This window comes from Eschrichtius robustus, chromosome 3 (assembly GCF_028021215.1).
Source record: "Eschrichtius robustus isolate mEscRob2 chromosome 3, mEscRob2.pri, whole genome shotgun sequence".
Taxonomy (NCBI): Eukaryota; Metazoa; Chordata; class Mammalia; order Artiodactyla; family Eschrichtiidae; genus Eschrichtius; species Eschrichtius robustus.
In genome coordinates, this window is record NC_090826.1 from 22,127,754 (window position 1) to 22,147,125 (window position 19,372).

General features: G+C 46.9%; 1 protein-coding gene across 1 annotated transcript in view; it reads left to right on the plus strand.

Moving 5' to 3' along the window:
- The first annotated feature begins 1,382 nt into the window (after window positions 1-1,382).
- Window positions 1,383-19,372, plus strand: part of SMPDL3B (sphingomyelin phosphodiesterase acid like 3B) — a 28,437-nt gene continuing 10,447 nt past the window's right edge. Inside the window, exons 1-3 of the mRNA XM_068537520.1 lie at window positions 1,383-1,470; window positions 16,140-16,431; window positions 18,994-19,091. Of these exons, the coding sequence (XP_068393621.1) occupies window positions 1,383-1,470; window positions 16,140-16,431; window positions 18,994-19,091 (478 nt within the window). The remainder of the gene's footprint in view (window positions 1,471-16,139; window positions 16,432-18,993; window positions 19,092-19,372) is intronic.

The following is a 19,372-nucleotide window of genomic DNA, read 5'->3' on the forward strand; positions in this document are numbered from 1 at the left end:
TGGGACCTGGGACCCTCTATGGGAGTGCTTTCACTTGCACCAGGGCAAATGTCTCCTTGAGCAACAGAAGACAAAGAACCTATAAGGGGCTAAAAACACCTGCAAACATGAGCAGTTGGGGCAATTATGAACAATAAGATACAAAAAGGCCACAAACCAACTGCCACTTCTGAGGTGCTGGGAGCAAAAGCAGGGTACTATGCATGATCCCCACACATAGCACCACCAAGGGATGGGCAGATCATCTAACCACCCCTCCAGCCCGACCCACTGATCCGCCCCTACCCTCATCCCATTTAAAGAGCCAGCCCTCCTCCTTGGAGCGCAAGCAAGGGCACCTGTTTCTTGTTTTCCTCCCTCATGCTGCAGCACGAGTCCCAGTAAAGCCTTGCCTGAAATTCTCATCCAGTCTCTTATGAATTTCTGTTGATTGAAGAGTCCAGGGATCCCAGGTTGGCAACATTATTATTTTCTAGATCTGCTATGGTATTATCATTGGGTTAGAAAAAGAGAATCCTTATCTTTTAGAGATATATACTAAAGTGTTTATGGGCAAAATGATATGATCTCTGGACTTGACTTTAAAATAATCCATCGGGGTTGGGGTGGGGGTACAGCTGAAGTAAGATTGGCCATGAGTTCCTAACTGCTGTTGCTGGAGGATGGGTACTGGGGGTTCCTTACACTATTCTCTCTACTTTTATTTATGTTTGTCAATTTCCATAATGAAAGAAGAGATGAAGCCTGTGTCACCTCCTCCCAGAAAGCCTTCTCACTTTCCTCAGAGGGTTAGCTCCCTCCTCTGGGCTTGTCAAGCCACCTAATACACTGAACGGCAGTCCAGGGGCTTACTTCTCCCTCTTGAGGGCAGAGTGGCCTTGGGTCCCCTCTATCTCCATGGGACATGGTTTCCAGCATAAATGAGCAGATGACTCTTAGTCTTGGTTCGTTTGTGGTCAAGCATCTTGATCTCCAACAAGCAGTTATGTTCCTTTGATGGCAAAGGCCTGACATTTTATACGGTATGTTTGTTCTGCTGGGGTGGGGCAACATGAAAGCTTCAAAAGTAGTTATTTGCCTGTCATTGGGTGGGGTTGAGTGAGTTTCTTGGAGAATCCAGTTGCTGGCTGTACCAACATTCTCTGAGGAACTGGCGGGACTGGTGCTGCTTCCTACTTGAGAGTCCAAAGTCCTGGCAGGTACAGCTCCTTGGGCAAACCCTGCTCACACCCTGCTGCGCACAGGAAGAAAAGTCAGAGGACCCAAATGCCTCCACTGTCTGGGAACACTCAGTGACAGGACAGGAAGTTCTGCTCTGGTGCGTGGCCACCAACACCTAGTTGGGAAGCCTGTGGCTCGAACACTTGCTCCAGGAGAACCCGATGGCTCCCATGAGGCGAGCCCCCAGGATGAGGCTGCCCGAGCTGCTGATTTTCCTGGCCCACTGGGGAGTCACCAGGGCTGGACAAGGTAGGCACTGCGAATGCCTGTGATCTCCCTGTTTGGTACTATGAACTCAGGGTCTAGGGCTGCTGGAAGCTGCTCAGAGAAAGCTGAAAATGCTGATAAAACTAGCAAGGCAGGGAGCTAGGTGGGGGAGGCTGGGTGAGAGGGTTAGTGGGTGGTGGAGGTGCTGTTTGAGCCTGAGATTTTAAGTGGGGGTGACAGCTGGCCACAGGAGGGACATTGACATTGTTCAGAGGTGTGGGTACGTAAGAGCCAGCCAGTTGGTAGAGGTAGAAGGTGGCAGGAAGATTCATGAATTCATTCAAAAAATATTGGTTGAGTAGCTCTCAAATCCAGTATTTTATTCAAACTCTGTTGAGGCATTTTACTAACCTCATTCCCTTTCTTAAAAAATTATTTATTTATTTATTTATTTATTTATTTATTTATTTATTTATTTATTTATTTATTTATGCTGGGTCTTAGTTGCGGCAGGCGGGCTCCTTAGTTGCAGCTCGCAGGCTTCCTTAGTTGCAGCATGCTGGCTCCTTAGTTGTGGCATGTGAACTCTTAGTTGCAGCATACATGTGGGATCTAGTTCTCTGACCAGGGGTCGAACCCCAGGCCCCCTGCATTGGGAGTGCAGAGTCTTAACCACTGCACCACCAGGGAAGTACCCTCATTCCCTTTTTGACCTATAAAACACTTTAGAATTTCCTAACAGAGTTTACTGTTGTTTAGAAATTTGCAAGGGCTTCTTTTCCGCAAATGCCACCAGCAGATTATAATTTTGTCAACAATGTAGGTCTTAGTACCACCAGGCTTTGACCTACATCATTCATGGTATAAATTTTACCCTTGCAAGATAACTCCTATCTCTCTCTTAAAACGAGATCAGTTAGCCAGACTCATCAAGAAAAAAAGGGAGAAGACTCAAATCAATAGAATTAGAAATGAAAAAGGAGAAATAACAACTGACACTGCAGAAATACAAAGGATCATGAGAGATTACCACAAGCAACTATATGCCAATAAAATGGACAACCTGGAAGAAATGGACAAATTCTTAGAAAAACACAACCTTCCAAGACTGAACCAGGAAGAAATAGAAAATATAAACAGACAAATCACAAGCACTGAAATTGAAACTGTGATTAAAAATCTTCCAACAAACAAAAGCCCAGAACCAGATGGCTTCACAGGTGAATTCTATCAAACATTTAGAGAAGAGCTAACACCTATCCTTCTCAAACTCTTCCAAAATATAGCAGAGGGAGGAACACTCTCAAACTCATTCTACAAGGCCACCATCACCCTGACACCAAAACCAGACAAAGATGTCACACAAAAAAGAAAACTACAGGCTAGTATCACTGATGAACATAGATGCAAAAATCCTCAACAAAATACTAGCAAACAGAATCCAACAGCACATTAAAAGGATGATACACCATGATCAAGTGGGATTTATCCCAGGGATGCAAGGATTCTTCAATATACACAAATCAATCAATGTGATAAACCATATTAACAAACTGAAGGAGAAAAACCATATGATCATCTCAATAGATGCAGAAAAAGCTTTTGACAAAATTCAACACCTATTTATGATAAAAACCCTCCAGAAAGTAGGATAGAGGGAACTTACCTCAACATAATAAAGGCCATATATGACAAACCCACATCCAGCATCCTTCTTAATGGTGAAAAACTGAAACCATTTCCTCTAAAATCAGTAACAAGACAAGGTTGCCCACTCTCACCACTATTATTCAACATAGTTTGGAAGTTTTAGCCACAGCAATCAGAGAAGAAAAAGAAATAAAAGGAATCCAAATCAGAAAAGAAGAAGTAAAACTGTCACTGTTTGCAGATGACATGATACTATACATAGAGAATCCTAAAGATGCTACAAGAAAACCACTAGAGCTAATCAATGAATTTGGTAAAGTTGAAGGATACAAAATTAATGCACAGAAATCTCTTGCATTCCTATACACTAATGATGAAAAATCTGAAAGAGAAATTAAAGAAACACTCCCATTTACCATTGCAACTAAAAGAATAAAATACCTAGGAATAAACTTACTCAAGGAAACAAAAGACCTGTATGCAGAAAACTATAAGATACTGATGAAAGAAATTAAAGATGATACAAACAGATGGAGCGACATACCATGTTCTTGGATTGGAAGAATCAACATTGTGAAAATGACTATACTCCCCAAAGCAATCTACAGATTCAATGCAATCCCTATCAAACTACCAATGGCATTTTTCACAGAACTAGAACAAAAAATTTCACAATTTGTATGGAAACACAAAAGACCCCGAATAGCCAAAGCAATCTTGAGAAAGAAAAACGGAGCTGGAGGAATCAGACTCCCTGACTTTAGACCATACTACAAAGCTACAGTGATCAAGACAGTATGGTACTGGCACAAAAACAGAAATATAGATCAATGGAACAGGCTAGAAAGCCCAGACATAAACCCACACACATATGGTCACCTTATCTTTGACAAAGGAGGCAAGAATATACAATGGAGAAAAGACAGCCTCTTCAATAAGTGGTGCTGGGAAAACTGCACAGCTTCATGTAAAAGAGTGAAATTAGAACACTCCCTAACACCATAAACAAAAATAAACTCAAAATGGATTAAAGACCTAAATGTAAGGCCAGACACTATAAAACTCTTAGAGGAAAACATACCCAGAACACTCCATGATATAAATCACAGCAAGATCCTTTTTGACCCACCTCCTTGAGAAATGGAAATAAAAACAAAAATAAACAAATGGGACCTAATGAAACTTAAAAGCTTTTGCACAGCAAAGGAAACCATAAACAAGACGAAAAGACAACCCTCGTAATGGGAGAAAATATTTGCAAACGAAGGAACTGACTAAGGATTAATCGCCAAAATATACAAGCAGCTCATGCAGCTGAATATCAAAAAAACAAACAACCCAATCCAAAAATGGGCAGAAGACCTAAACAGACATTTCTCCAAAGAAGATATGCAGATTGCCAACAGACACATGAAAGGATGCTCAACATCACTAATCATTAGAGAAATGCAAATCAAAACCACAATGACGTATCACCTCACACCAGTCAGAATGGGCATCATCAGAAAATCTACGAACAATAAATGCTGGAGAGGGTGTGGAGAAAATGGAACCCTCTTGCACTGTTGGTGGGAATGTAAATTGATACAGCCACTATGGAGAACAGTATGGAGGTTCCTTCAAAAACTAAAAATAGAACTACCATATGACCCAGCAATCCCACTACTGGGCATATATCCTGAGAAAACCATAATTCAAAAAGAGACATGTACCACAATGTTCATTGCAGCACTATTTACAATAGCCAGGACATGGAAGCAACCTAAGTGTCCATCAACAGATGAATGGATAAAGAAGGTGTGTCACATATATACAATGGAATATTACTCAGCCATAAAAAGAAACGAAATTGAGTTATTTGTGGTGAGGTGGGTGGACCTAGAGACTATCATACAGAGTGAAGTAAGTCAGAAAGAGAAAAACAAATACCATATGCTAACACATATATACGGAATCTAAAAAAAAACGGTCCTGAAGAACCTAGCGGCAGGACAGGAATAAAGGTGCAGACATAGAGAATGGACTTGTGGACATGGGGAGGGGGAAGGGTAAGCTGGGACGAAGTGACAGAGTGGCGTGGACATATATACACTACCAAATGTAAAATAGATAGCTAGTGGGAAACAGCTGCATAGCACAGGGAGATCAGCTCTGTGCTTTGTGACCACCTAGAGGGGTGGGATAGGGAGGGTCGGAGGGAGACGCAAGAGGGAGGGGATATGGGGATATATGTATACATATAGCTGATTCACTTTGTTATACAGCAGCAACTAACACAACATTGTAAAGCAATTATATGCCAATAAAGATGTTAAAAACAACAACAACAACAACAAGATCAGGTTAGCAAATGATATAAAAACTTTGTTGTTTGGGACTTCCCTGGTGGTCCAGTGGTAAAGAATCCGCCTTCCAATGCAGGGAATGCAGGTTTGATCCTCGGTCGGGGAACTAAGATCCCACCTGCTGCAGGGCAACTAAACCCACGCGCCACAACTACTGAGCTCCCGCGCCTCAACTAGAGAAGCCCGCGTGCCACAAACTACAGAGCCCATGTGCCCTGGAGCCTGCGTGCCACAACTAGAGAAAGAAAAACCTGCATGCCACAACTAGAGAGAAGCCTGCGCACCGCAACCAAAGATCCCGCATGCCTCAACTAAGACCTGACGCAGCCAATAAATAATAAATTAAAAAAAAACCAAAAAATTTGTTGTTTTTCAAGACAAAGACAATCTTTCCTAAGCTTGAATTTATAGTTATTAAAAAAGAAAACAAAAACAAACAAGCAAACAAACAACAACAAAAAATCAAGACACAAGAAAAAGAATGTCCTGGGCAATAAAAACATTATTTTAAACCAAAAAATATGTCATGCACTATTCTAGGAACCAGGGACGCGGCAGAAATAAACAAAAGTCCCAGACCTGGTGAAGCATTCCTTCACCTCCGGAGAAACCTCTGAAAGACACATGAACAAAGAAATACATATTCCAGGAAATAACAAGTGTTATGGAGAATAATAAAGCAGAATAAAGGAGTGGAGAGGGTGGCGGGGGGAGATACTTAAGGGATAGCCAGAGAAGAGCTGTCGAATAAAGTGACATTTGGCCAGAGATTTAAGGCAGCAAAGGAGAGAGCCATGTGGACGTCCAGGAGAAGAACATTCCAGCAGGATAGGACAGAAAGTGCACAGGCCCTGAGCGGGACGCACAGGCGACGTGTGTGAGGAAGAGCCTGAGGCCAGCTGGCTGGAGCAGAGAGGACGGGGAGGGTGTGGGGAGGGATGTCAGGGGTTACGGGGTAGGGGGCGCTGGTGGCAGCTCATGTATAAACCTGTAGACAATTTTAAGAACTCAGAGTGAAATGGGACATCCTTAGAGGGTTTGGGACAGAGCTGTGATGTGATCTGATTTGTGTGAGTTTAAAAGGACCCTTGGGCTGTTGTACGGAGAAGCGCCTGTGATGGGGTAAAGGTGGGGTGAGCAAGTGACCTCAGTTTGCCTGAGACTTTCCTGGTTTTAGCACTTAAAGTTGGGTGTCTTGGCAGTCCCTCAGTCTTGGGCAAACTGGGATGGCTGCGCATCCTGGTAAAGGAGAAGGAGCAAAACCAGTGACGAGGCTACTGCCATCATCCAGGGAGAGGAGGGCTGCTGGGAGATGGTCTGACTCAGGACAAGACTTGCTGACAGGACTTCCCTGGTGGCGCAGTGGTTAAGAATCCACCTGCCAATGCCGGGGACATGGGTTCGAGCCCCGGTCCAGGAAGATCCCACATGCCGCGGAGCAACTAAGCCCGTGAGCCACAACTACTGAGCCTGTGCTCTAGCACCTGCAAGCCACAGCTACCGAGCCCACATGCCACAACTACTGAAGCCCACGTGCCTTGAGCCCGTGCTCTGCAACATGAGAAGCCCGGGCACCGCAACAAAGAGTAGCCCCCACTCGCCACAACTAGAGAAAGCCTGTGTGCAGCAACGAAGACCCAACGCAGCCAAAAATAAATAAAATTAAAAAAAAAAAAGACTTGTTGACAGATGGAGGGTGTGAGAGAAGGAGGACTCAGAGGCGACTCCAAGGTTTTTGTATCAGCAGCTGGAAGGACGGGGTTGTCATTTGCTGAGATGCGGGAGGAGGAGAGGGCGGTTTGATTTGGGACATGCCCTGAGAGGACGTGTCATTCCCTGGGAGGGTGACTGCTTGGGAGAAGACCAAGAGTGGCCGTCCTCCGTCTACTTGGACACAGAGACCCTGTTCCCTTCTGGGGGACTCAGGGCCCTGCCAGTCTGACTGGAGACTTAGGAATGATTGAAAGTATCTCCACCCCCTCACTGTTTCACTTTTAAATATGTTTTCTTAGAAATCCAAACGCCAGCAGGCACCCCCTTCCCAAGCCCAGGGTCTTAGTGGTTAAAAAGAATCTCCCCTGCCACCAAAGGCACTAAGATGTTTATTGCAGTGTTGTTTATAATAGTGGAAAATGCTAACAGCAATAGAATAGCTGAATAGATTATGGTAAAACCACCAGACAGAAAAGTTTCAAGATAATACCATAAATTGAAAATATTAAGTAACATTTATTAAGTACTTACTATGTAGCAGGCACTGCTAAAATTTTTACATGATATCCTCACAACAGCCTTGTGAAGTAGGGATTATCAGCAAGGAAACTGAGCCTTAGAGAAGTTAAATAACTCACTCAAGGTCACACATCTAGTTAAGTGTCTGAGCCTGGACATGAACCCCGGCTGTACATCTTCAATCTGTTTATAAAATAATGTTATATAAAAACACACAAAGAGGGACCTCCCTGGTGGCACAGTAGATAAGGCTCCGCACTCCCAATTCAGGGGGTCCAGGTTCGATCCCTGGTCAGGGAACTAGATCCCACATGCCGCAACTAGGAGTTCACATGCCACAACTAAGGAGCCTGTGTGCCGCAACTAAGAAGCCCACATGCTGCAACTAAGGAGCCAGTGAGCCGCAACTAAGGAGCCCTCCTGCCGCAACTAAGACCCTCTGCAACCAAGTAAGTAAATAAATAAATAAATAATTTAAAAAAAATAAATAAAATCACACAAACAACAGTAAGGAAAATAGCCAAGAAGTGCTAACATTTATTTTCTGAGCACTTATGATACACCATGCTTGTGCTTGGTGCTTGACATATGTTGTCCTTTTAAAACCTATTTGAAAAATGAAATGAAAAAACCTCCTTTGATTTTTATAGTCCCTGTAAAGTAGGTACTATTACCATTATATCCATTTTGCAGATGAGGAAAATGAGACTCAGAGGGGACACAACACCCGCCCAAGATCCCACAGCTGGGAAGTGGCAAGACCAAGTCGGTACTCAGCCACTTTATCCATCATGCCCTTTGATGGCTCCTCTTGGGATGGTGGGTTTTATAGGTACTATTTTTTTTTTCCCTTTTCTCCAAACTTTCTGGAATGTATACGTCTATAATCTAAAAATGGAATTAAATTTAAAAAGAATTCCACAGCACCTGTAAGATTTTTCAGAATCCGAGTCTCTTCCTGAAGTGCAGACCTTTGAGACACCAAATCAGATAGCAGTCATCCCTGCTTTGCATAAAACCGTGGGGATTCTATGGGCTTCCCTGGTGGTGCAGTGGTTAAGAATCCGCCTGCCAATGCAGGGGACACAGGTTTGAGCCCTGGTCCGGGAAGATCCCACATGTTGCGACGCAACTAAGCCCGTGTGCCACAACTACTGAGCCTGTGCTCTAGAGCTCGCAAGCCACAACTACTGAGCCCGCGCGCCTAGAGCCCGTGCTCCACTACAAGAGAGGCCACGACAATGAGAAGCCTGTGCACCGCAATGAAGAGTAGCCCCCGCTCTCCACAACTGGAGAAAGCCCGCACACAGCAACAAAGACCCAACGCCGCCAAAAATAAATAAATTAAAAAAAAAAAAAACCCAACGGTGGGGATTCTCCCTCCACCATCCTTAGTCAGGAGCTTGGGTGGGGCACCAGCTTGCTGGCTTTGTCTGCTCCCACACAAGCCCGAGACAGCACTGCATTTATCCCTCAGCCTCTAACTGCAGAGAAACCCACAAGTCCTTTCAGTATGGGCCCGCATGGTAGGAAAACATTTCCCCCAAGAACAATGAGTCTGCCTCGTGGAGCTGCTGTGAGGAGAGGGCAATCCATGCAGATAACACAAGGGGTTAGGAAATGTTGGTTTTAACAAGTGAACCCTCTGTGTTTTGGAGGGTAGTGGTTTACAGAGGAGGAGTTATAACTGAAGTGTTTGGGGTTATCGCTTAGTGTCAAAAACGAAGGACTGATCTGAATCTAAAAAAAAAACAACAACATACAAATGAACTTATTTACAAAACAGACTCAGACTTAGAGAACGAACTTGTGGTTACCAGGGGGGAACCGGGGGGAACCGTGGCGGGGGAGGGATAGATTGGGAGTTTGGGATTGACACGTACACATTGCTATATTTAAAATAGATAACCAACAAGGACCTATTGTAAAACACAAAATCAAAAACCAAAAATCAAACAAACAGAAAAACCGAAGGACTGAACTGGGGACCAACATCACTTTATGGTGGGTTATACACATAACAGACAAAAGTCATGGAATCACTGGCAGGGCCTTCAGATAACCTTTGTGCAATACTTGAATCTTACACTTGAGGAAACAGAGGCTCCAGAGGAGAAGAAAAACTGAGGCCCAAGGGGCAGAGTATCCCAGGGATTAAGCACTCAGGCTGGCTTGTCCACTCCATAGTCACGTGCTCCATATGAGATTACTCCTTTCATCCGGACATCCACCCCTTTGCTACTAGCATTGTTATCCCCATTTTACAGATGAGGAAACTGAGGCTCAGCTGAGGAAATCTCTTGTTCAAGTTGCCATCACCCGTGGAGGAGCCAGGATTCAAAACAAGATTTCCCTGAGTCCAAATTTCACGCATGCCGTTTCAAAAACAATCCATTGCCTTAAGCCAGAAAGCCTAGATCCTACCTTTTAATATCTATGTGACCTTGAGCCTCTATTTCACTATCTGTAAAATAAGGATAATAGCAGAGGAGAGATTAAATGATAGTTAGGTGAGATCATGCACTTACACTGCAACGTGCTGTAAAAGTTTAAGGGATTTTTTTTTTTTTTTTAACATCCAAGGTCACACAGCTAGCTTGTGGCAAAGTGCACCGTGATCATTTCTGTTTAGATACAATATGAATCGTAGGTGTGCCACTAACTAGCTCAGTCTCCTCATCTGTAAAATGGGTATAATAATAGAATGTATTTCTAATTTTGTTGTGAAACTACATAGACAGAGGGCTTGGCACAGCATCTGGCATTCAGTAGGTGCTAAATAAATGCCTTCCTTTTCTTGTCTCCAACCATAAGCAAACTCACCTTTCAGACACTTTAAGACCTTATTAGACTCTAGGGCTTCCGTGGTGGCGCAGTGGTTAAGAATCCACCTGCCAACACAGGGGACACAGGTTCAAGCCCTGGTCCAGGAAGATCCCACATGTTGCGGAGCAACTAAGCCCATGTGCCATAACTACTGAGCCTGCACTCTAGAGCCTGCAAGTCACAACTACTGAGCCCGTGAGCCTAGAGCCCATTCTCTGCAACAAGAGAAGCCACTGCAATGAGAAACCTGTGCACCGCAACGAAGAGTAACCCCCACTCACCGCAACTAGAGAAAGCCTGTGTGCAGCAACGAAGACCCAACGCAGTCAAAAATAAATAAATTAAATAAATAAATTTTAAAAAAAAAGACCTTATTAGACTTTAGGAATGATTTTTGCAAGTCTCCTCCACCCCATCATGAATCATAGTAAAAGTATCTCACGTTATCTATGATTTTATATATATATATATATGATTTTTAATGACATTTTTAATATTGCATTTGAAGTGGATTGTTGGTTTCGATAGCATAGTTTTTTTTTGTTTTTTTCTGAACTTCGGAAGCAATGCACTCTTTTTCAGGTCTCAGACATTTCCATGAGCCTTACAAAAGTATTAGGCCCCGGGCCCTGTATCTGTTGTCCCCAGTGTACAAGGTGGGCCTGATGACCCCTTTGGTGAAGAAGGAGGAGGGCCAGGAGACTTTTGCCTGCCCAGGCACAGGGAGCAGAGATGAGCTCTCAGAATTAAAACTAGAGGGTGTGCTGTGCCACCGGTCCTCCGCTCAAGGAGGACCAGCCAGGAGGGGACAGGATCTGTTTTCACATTGTTCTGTTTCAAATGTCCTGGCCCCAGACCTGCACTTTCCTGCAGAGGAGGCAGCAGAGGGGACGCTGGGGCAGGCAGGGGAAGGACACAGCCACTCCCCTGGTCCCATCTCCCTTCCATGGTGAAAGGGGACTTTCAGGACACCCCAAGGACCAAATTCAAAGTAACTGCTGCTTTGCTTTGCTGAGTGCTTACGCATATTCTCATATTCTCTCATTTTAAACCTCACAATAACCATAAAAGCTGGGGGGCGCTGTTGTCCCCATTTCAGATGAGGAAACAGGCACAGAGTAAGTTCACCCAGCTAGTGGGCACTGGAGCTGGAATTCCAACCCAGGTCTGTGCCCTCAACTTCTCACTGGATTTGATGCTAAATTTATTCATAGTCTCAATAATTAATGAATAACAATGACAGCTAAGATTGGTATACCTTTTCTTAAAACTCAAAGATTATATGAATACTTTCTTACTGTAAAATATCCAAGCAGTATGAATATAGAAAACATCTTAATTTTCATGAGATTCCCCAGGTGAGGCAACTGCGTGGTAATGTTTGAGAAGCTCTGGTCCAAAGGATAAAGTGTTAAAGTGCCCAACTCCCCACACCCTCCCAGTCTCACTCCTGGCCCGGGAGTTAATTGCCAGGGACAGTGGTGTGTTGAGAGTCTTCTGGACTAGCTCTTTCTTGTTCACTGTCTTATTTGATGCTCACAGACAAGCAGGCCAGACGTCAAACACCCTCAGGCCAGCTGGCTTGCCCAGAGTCCTCAGCCAACACAAGGAAGAGCCTGGATTAGAAACCCAATAACCTGCCTCCCTCTCCAGGATGTGCCCATCCTCTTCTCCATGACATGATATTTAGAGCTTAATTCCTCATGTTCTGTGACCAACTCCATAGAAGCCTGTGGCTCCCATCTTTTATGGGTAACATAGATGTATTATAAAAGCCTTCTGGGGGCTCTGAGCCAACATTGTGTCTCAGCTTTGCAGTCAGAGAGGTTGGGTTCGAGCCTCAGTTTCCTCATCTGTGAAATAGGCATAAGAATCCCACCTCACAGAATGGTTGCAAGGATGAAATGAGATGAGCATGTGAAGGGCACCTGGCTAACATTCTTTGAGGGCTTACCAGTCCAATCATCCTCCCCACAGCCTTGCTCATTCATCAACTATATGGGCGTCTTCCACATCCCAGGCACTGTTCTGGGTGCTGAGGACACAGGGATGAACAAGACAGGCTTTGTGCTCTCATGGGACTGACACTGAAGAAGGGGAAGATGGCTGACAAGCAAGCCAACAAGATAAGTTCATATGTGAGAGTGCTCTGAAGAAAATAAAACTGGGGGAGTCACATAGCTAGTGACCAGAGGGGTGGGAGGAAGTGGAACTTGAGCAAAGGTAGTCAGGGGAGGCTTCTCCGAGGAGGTGACCTTCAAGCTGAGGCCTGAATGAAGAGGAGAAAGCAGCCGTGCGATGACCTGGGGAGGACTGGGGAAGGTGGCAGGGGAGCCAGGAAAGAGGCCCTGTGAGGAGAGGGGGTGGGAGGGGGTGGGTGGGGTTGGGCAAAGCAGCAGAGGAGGGTTTTGTGATCAGACTCCACAACGAGGAGACTGGAGCCTGAGGTGGAGCCCCTGCCTGGATCTCTGGCTCTCTCTGCCATTCTTTTTCTTTTTCTTTTTAATTTTTATTATTTATTTATTTACTTATTTTTGGCTGCACTGGGTCTTCGTTGTTACGCGTGGGCTTTCTTTTTAATTGCAGTGAGCGGGGGCCACTCTTCGTTGCGGTGCACAGGCCTCTCATTGCGGTGGCTTCTCTTGCTGCAGAGCACGGGCTCTAGGCGCGCGGGCTTCAGTAGTTGTGGCTTGTGGGCTCTAGAGCGCAGGCTCAGTAGTTGTGGCGCATGGGCTTAGTCGCTCCGCGGCATGTGGGATCTTCCCAGACCAAGGCTCGAACCCGTGTCCCCTGCATTGGCAGGCGGATTCTTAACCACTGCGCCACCAGGGAAGTCCCTCTCTCTGGCATTCTTTCCACTCTACTGGCTTCTCCTGAAGTCAGGTCTTTGAGGACGTGGGCACGCACGCACGCACCCACGCACACACATATACATACATACACAAAAAGCACACACACACATATGCACCCACATATGCACACACATGAACACACACATGCACATACATGCATGCACGCACTCAGAGGTCATAGGAAGTGTGAGGGAGGCTGCAAGGAGTTTCAGTTCTATGCTGACTAGTCCAGAGCTTGCAGGAAGAGACAAACCAACAGCTGACGAGCCTCAGGCAAGGAGTTTCTGAAGTGGAGAAATGAACTTTGAGTACTTTGAGGGCTGATGTCAAAGGGGCAGAATTGCTCCATGTCTGTGGTTAGTTGAGAAAGAGCTGGCTTGAGGCAGGGGAATGGTCTCTGCATGGTCTGCAGAGAAGGCAAGGGACCCACGTGCCAGAGAAAAGGGCCAAGGGCCTCTCGCTTCCACTGCCAACCTCGCCTGGCCTCAGGCTTGGAAGCAGGTGTGACCCACTCATCACCTCTGGCAGAGGCTTGGGAAAGTCCACCAACTCTACCCATTTACTAGTTGAAATGGGGAGGTTATTTTCTTTCCTCTGGTTTAGGATTTTGCCTCTGTAGAAGTAATTTCAAATATATTAGTGATCACAATTTGTGTGAAAAGTTTAAATTCCCCCCATTATAAACAAAGACTCTCAGTTTGGGTAAAAAATTAAAATGCAGGCATAGACTATCTACAAAAAGACGTAGTTAAAATAAAAGGCAATGGTTTTACCCCCTTAGCAATCACATCTTCCTGGGAGAGGATAGGGAGCCAGAGGACCCCCACCATTTACCATGATATCTCAGGCATGTTGACCTCTGAACCTTAGTTTCCTTATCTGCAAAATGAGGATAATGATCAATCCCTTCAGGGCTGTGGTGAGGATGACTATATAATGACCATGGGAGGGACCATGATTTGCTTGATCAGTCATTTGCAACTTAGTGTGAACGTTTGTTTTTTGTGTTTTTTAAAATAAATTTATTTATTTATTTTATTTTTGGCTGTGTTGGGTCTTCGTTGCTGTGCACAGGCTTTCTCTAGTTGCGGCGAGTGGGGGCTGCTCTTTGTGGCAGTGTGTGGGCTTCTCGTTGCGGTGGCTTCTCTTGTTGTGGAGCATGGGCTCTAGGCACGTGGGCTTCAGTAGTTGTGGCGCTCAGGCTCAGTAGTTGTGGCGCACGGGCTTAGCTGCTCCGTGGCATGTGGGATCTTCCTGGACCAGGGCTCAAACCCGTGTTCCCTGCATTGGCAGGCAGATTCTTAACCACTGTGCCACCAGGGAAGTCCCGTGAACAAGTTTTTGATCCTTTCCTGAATTGAGGTTTAGACCAGGAGAGGTGGGCAAAAGCTCAGAAGCATCTGGAGGAAAAGTCAAGGAGTGAGATCAGGGTCCAGACTTTACCTTCAGGCCTTAGAGCCCCACTGAAGGTCCTGTGGCGAGGAGTGGGGAAGGGAGGGCTTGAGGGAGTGGGGGACTGACTAATCCAACCCTGAAAGCAACAAAAGCGGGACCCCCCAGGCCCAGGCCCATTTTCCTGGGATGGGGTGGGTGTTGACTGTTGGCTCTGAGTCTGAGTGACACAGGAAGTGGAGGAGGAAGTGACAGCAATGGTGGAGAGTGAGGAAATTCCAGGCCTCACCCGTGTTTTAGCCTGAAACAGGATTTAGGGCAGAGACCAAACCTGTTCAATGCTCTCCTTCAACAAGCATCATCGAAACCACTTACACCAGGCCCTGTGCTCAGTGCAGATGATAAAGCCACGCCACGTGGCCAGTTTCTTTGGATTCCGTTCTCTGTATTACACCAGAGATTTTTGGCATTTTACCCCGCATCCAGAGTCACTAACAAGTGTACCCACAGTAAGAAACTCAACCCAATCTGAAGTTACGTTCCTTGTTTTCTGGCCTCGTACTTGTAAACTCCATTTCCACACATATTCCCCAGGTTTTTGCTGGTATTGATCAGCAAGATCTTACAATGCATTTGATGTGTCAGCCTTCTCCCAGGTCAGATTTTTGTATGTATTTCCCTGGTGAAAAGATTTGGCTCTAGTTATGGTCTCAGAGAGGTGAAGCAACTTGCTCACAGTCACACAGCTAGTATGTGGCTCCAGAGCCTGGGCGCTTAACACACCTTTGCTTTAAAACAAGCACTCTGCTTAGAACTCCCAAAGAGTTTTGGGGTTTTTAAAAAATATTTATTTATTTATTTATTTATTTATTTATTTATTTATTTATTTTTGGCAGCGTTGGGTCTTCGTTGGGGGCTTTCTCTGCTTGCGGCAAGCGAGGGTTACTCTTTCTTGCGCTGTGCGGGCTTCTCATTGCGGTGGCTTCTCTTGTTGTGGAGCACAGGCTCTAGGCGTGCAGGCTTCAGTAGTTGTGGCACGTGGGCTAAGTTGTTGTGGCTCAAGGGCTCTAGAGCGCAGGCTCAGTAGTTGTGGCGCATGGGCTTAGTTGCTCTGCGGCATGCGGGATCTTCCTGGGACAGGGCTTGAACCCATGTCCCCTTCATTGGCAGGTGGATTCTTAACCACTGTGCCACCAGGGAAGTCCCCCAAAGAATTCTTGAGGGTCACGCAGTCCATCTCTCATGCTGCTGCTGGGGACACTGAGGTGGGGAGATAGAAAGGGCTTTGTCAAAGGTCAGAGGTCAGGGACTGAACCAAGCCTGTTTTCTGCTCTGCTCAGTGCCTCCCTGGGCAAAACCAGGCCCTGGGTTCGGAGAAAACTTCCTTTTACCTGTGCAAGCTCCCTTCCCGCAGCCCAGGGTTCCCTTGACTCCCTCCACATCCAGGCTCAGGGAGAGACCTGCATTGAGCAGGGTCTCCTTGCCCCTGCAGGGAAGTTCTGGCACGTCTCTGACCTGCACCTTGACCGGGACTACAAGGTGTCTGAAGACCCCCTCCAGGTGTGCCCATCCGCTGGCTCCCAGCCGGTGCCCAATGCAGGCCCCTGGGGCAACTACCTCTGCGATTCTCCCTGGATCCTCATCAACTCCTCTATCTATGCCATGAAGGAGATCGAGCCAGAGCCAGACTTCATCTTCTGGACTGGGTGAGAGCCGTCACCACAGCTACTCTTCCCCGGGCCACTGCCTGTGCCCCCTGCCTGCCTGACACCCTCCCCACACCATCTCCCTTAGTCCTCACCAGCCCTGTTGCAGAGAGGATGAACCTGAAGCTCCAAGCTTGTCCAGGGGAGCCTGGGCATGGCTGATTCCAGGGTCTGTGCCCTTGACCTTGTGTCTTACGGCCTCAGCAGAATGTGGCTCTCACTGAGGCTGGGGACACGGTCATGGCATGTCTGGGCATGGGGGGAGCTCCCAGATTTTAAGTCGGGGGTGGGTGTGGGGGTCGATGAACACTGGTGCCACTCCCACCGGGGTTTGGGGACTGCAAGCCCCAGAGATCCAAATACAGGGAGGGGAGAAGGTAGGAGGGCTGAAGGTGAGCCAGCATTGGGAGCAAGTGTCCTGGTCAGCTGCGGGCCACCCCCGGCTGCCCTGGCCCTGGGGGTCCTCAATGGTCAGAGCACTACTCTGTGAGGAGAGAGCTTGAGGGGTGATTTCAGCTCGGCCACAGAGATGCCATTTCTGCTGCTCACCCATGGATGCTGCTGGAAGTCCTCTGACTTCCCTCAGCACCCGAGGTCCTTCCTTCACTCATTTGCTCCTTCCCTCCCTCCCTCCCTTGGTAGGTCAGCCTGTCTTGTGCTCACCCCCAGGAGACGGGGGGAACAGAGATGATAGGGACCTGGACCCTCCTTCAGGGAGCTCATGGTCTCCTGGGCGACAGAGACAAGGCCACCGACCATTATATCCCAGCGAGGAGAGAGGGTCACTGGGTGGATGGGGGAGCTTCACAGGGCACCTGACTCCCTCTGGCGGGACTGGGGAGGACTTGCTGCAGGAAGTGGTGAACCAGGGAGTGGGTGAGGAGGGCTGGCAGGAGCTCGGGCTTCTTGTGCCCTCCTCCAGCCTCTATGGACACTTCTGTAAGGCGGCATCAAACCCATGACGTCCCCAGCTGTCCCTCAGTGTGACATGGGAGTGATCGGAATGACCCTCAGATGGACTTTGTGGTCAGCAGTGGGAGGAGCAAGGCTGGACACTTAAGAAATGTGACAGTGTCTCAGGAGGAGCCTGGGCAGCTCTGGCTTCCCTGGGCTCAGGAATCAATCTAAGGAGAGAGTGAGATTTAGGCCATGACCCTGGCCTCCTGCTCTCTGAGGAGGGGCCCTTGGAGAAATGCGTAACATTCTAAAAGATTTGATCCCTCTGGGAAATTCATGACCTTTAACAGAAGCATGATTTTTCTGGGAAATCTCTGGGACTTGCAGAGGTGTATGGCATTGGACAAGATGATCTCTAGGACCCTTCATAATTCTTCAATTTCTCAGAAATTGGACCTCTCCGGGAGAATTGCAGTCCCTTGGGGGATAACCTGTAGAAATTGGATGTGTTTTTGCAATCCCCTGAGGGGTAACCTGTAGAAATTGGATGTGTTTTCTATCACACAGAATTAAATGCTCCAAACTAGAAAAAAAAAATGGAATTTTGTTCTCTCTTCGTATTCCTGGCCTGTCCCCAGGGAGGACAGGGCTAAAAGTCCCCTCTTACTGCCCTAATGAAGGTATCAGAGTCGCAGTAGGACGTAATGGATGTGAGCATAGACTCTGGAGCCAGGCTGACTGGTTCAAACTCTGACTCCACCACTGTCTAGTTGTATACATTAGGCAGGATTCTTCACCTTTCTGTGCCTTGGTTTCTTTATCTGTCAAATGGGACTAACAATAGAACCTATGTTGTAGGTTATTATGAAGAATAAATTAGTGGATAAGGGTACAATACACAGAAAGTACCCAGCACAAAGGGAGCCAGCGTGGGCTGCCAGTAGCGGTCTCAGGACGATTCAGCTAATTACCTTCCCTGGGGAGTCTCTGGGCAGCAGCTGCCTCACCCCGTCGGTCCAGCAGAGTCCTCAGGCTTTAGTTGTGGGGCTCTTAGCATCCCCCAAACCTCCTTTCCCACTTCTTCCCCCACCTTGCTGCACCTTTCTAAGGTGGATCCAGGAATTTAGGTCTGTGAAACATGGGGGACTAAATGGTCCTGGGGTAGGTCCTCGACCTACCAGAGTAGATCTGAATTCTATATTCTGAAGCCAGCTCCAAACTCCTTAGAACCCTTGGGGAAACTCAGAACTCAGACACGGCTTGTCCAACCCAAGCTCCCCAGGGGCTTGCAGATGAGACTGGAAACCCAGAGCTCCCTCTCAAGACCATATTAACTGCAACCTAGCAGCTACTACATTTTATATATATACTTTTCCCCCTTTATCGAAGTCCCACAAATACTCTGTGTGTAGGTGCCATTATTGTCCCTATTTTATAGATGAGCTAATGGAAGCTCAGAGATGTTAAACAACCAGCCCAGGGACCCACAGCCGGTCAATGGCAGAGCCTGGGTTTGGACTTTGTCCCATGTGACTCCCAGCTCCAGCCTGGTCATTCCCCTTCAGTAGCTGTCTGAGGCCCAGTTCTGCAGTCTCTTTTCTCATGGTAGAGCCGTCCCTTCTTTTCCTTGTGCCACTTCCCGAGCTGCCCGGCGGTGTTTTGCAGTGATGACACGCCCCATGTGCCCAACGAGAACCTGGGAGAGGCGGCCGTGCTGCAAATTGTGGAGAGCCTGACCGAGCTCATCAGAAAGGCCTTTCCAGGTAAGACTGTGCCCCAGGTCCCCACAGCATTCCCTGATGCCCAGGCGGTGCCTGGCACAGTGGGACGACAACGGCAGCAAGATGCAGAGGAACGACCTTCACCCGTGGACAACGATGGCTGCTGGCCAAGTCCCGTGCCAGGCACTTCACAGTGATTGTGTCTTACCTTCCAACAACCCTGTAAGGAACATGAGAGTTTGTCGGCCTGTGGATACACACAGAATCCTGTTAATGGTGTTAAAAAACCAAATTCAACTGAGTAAATCTGAAGATCTATTTGG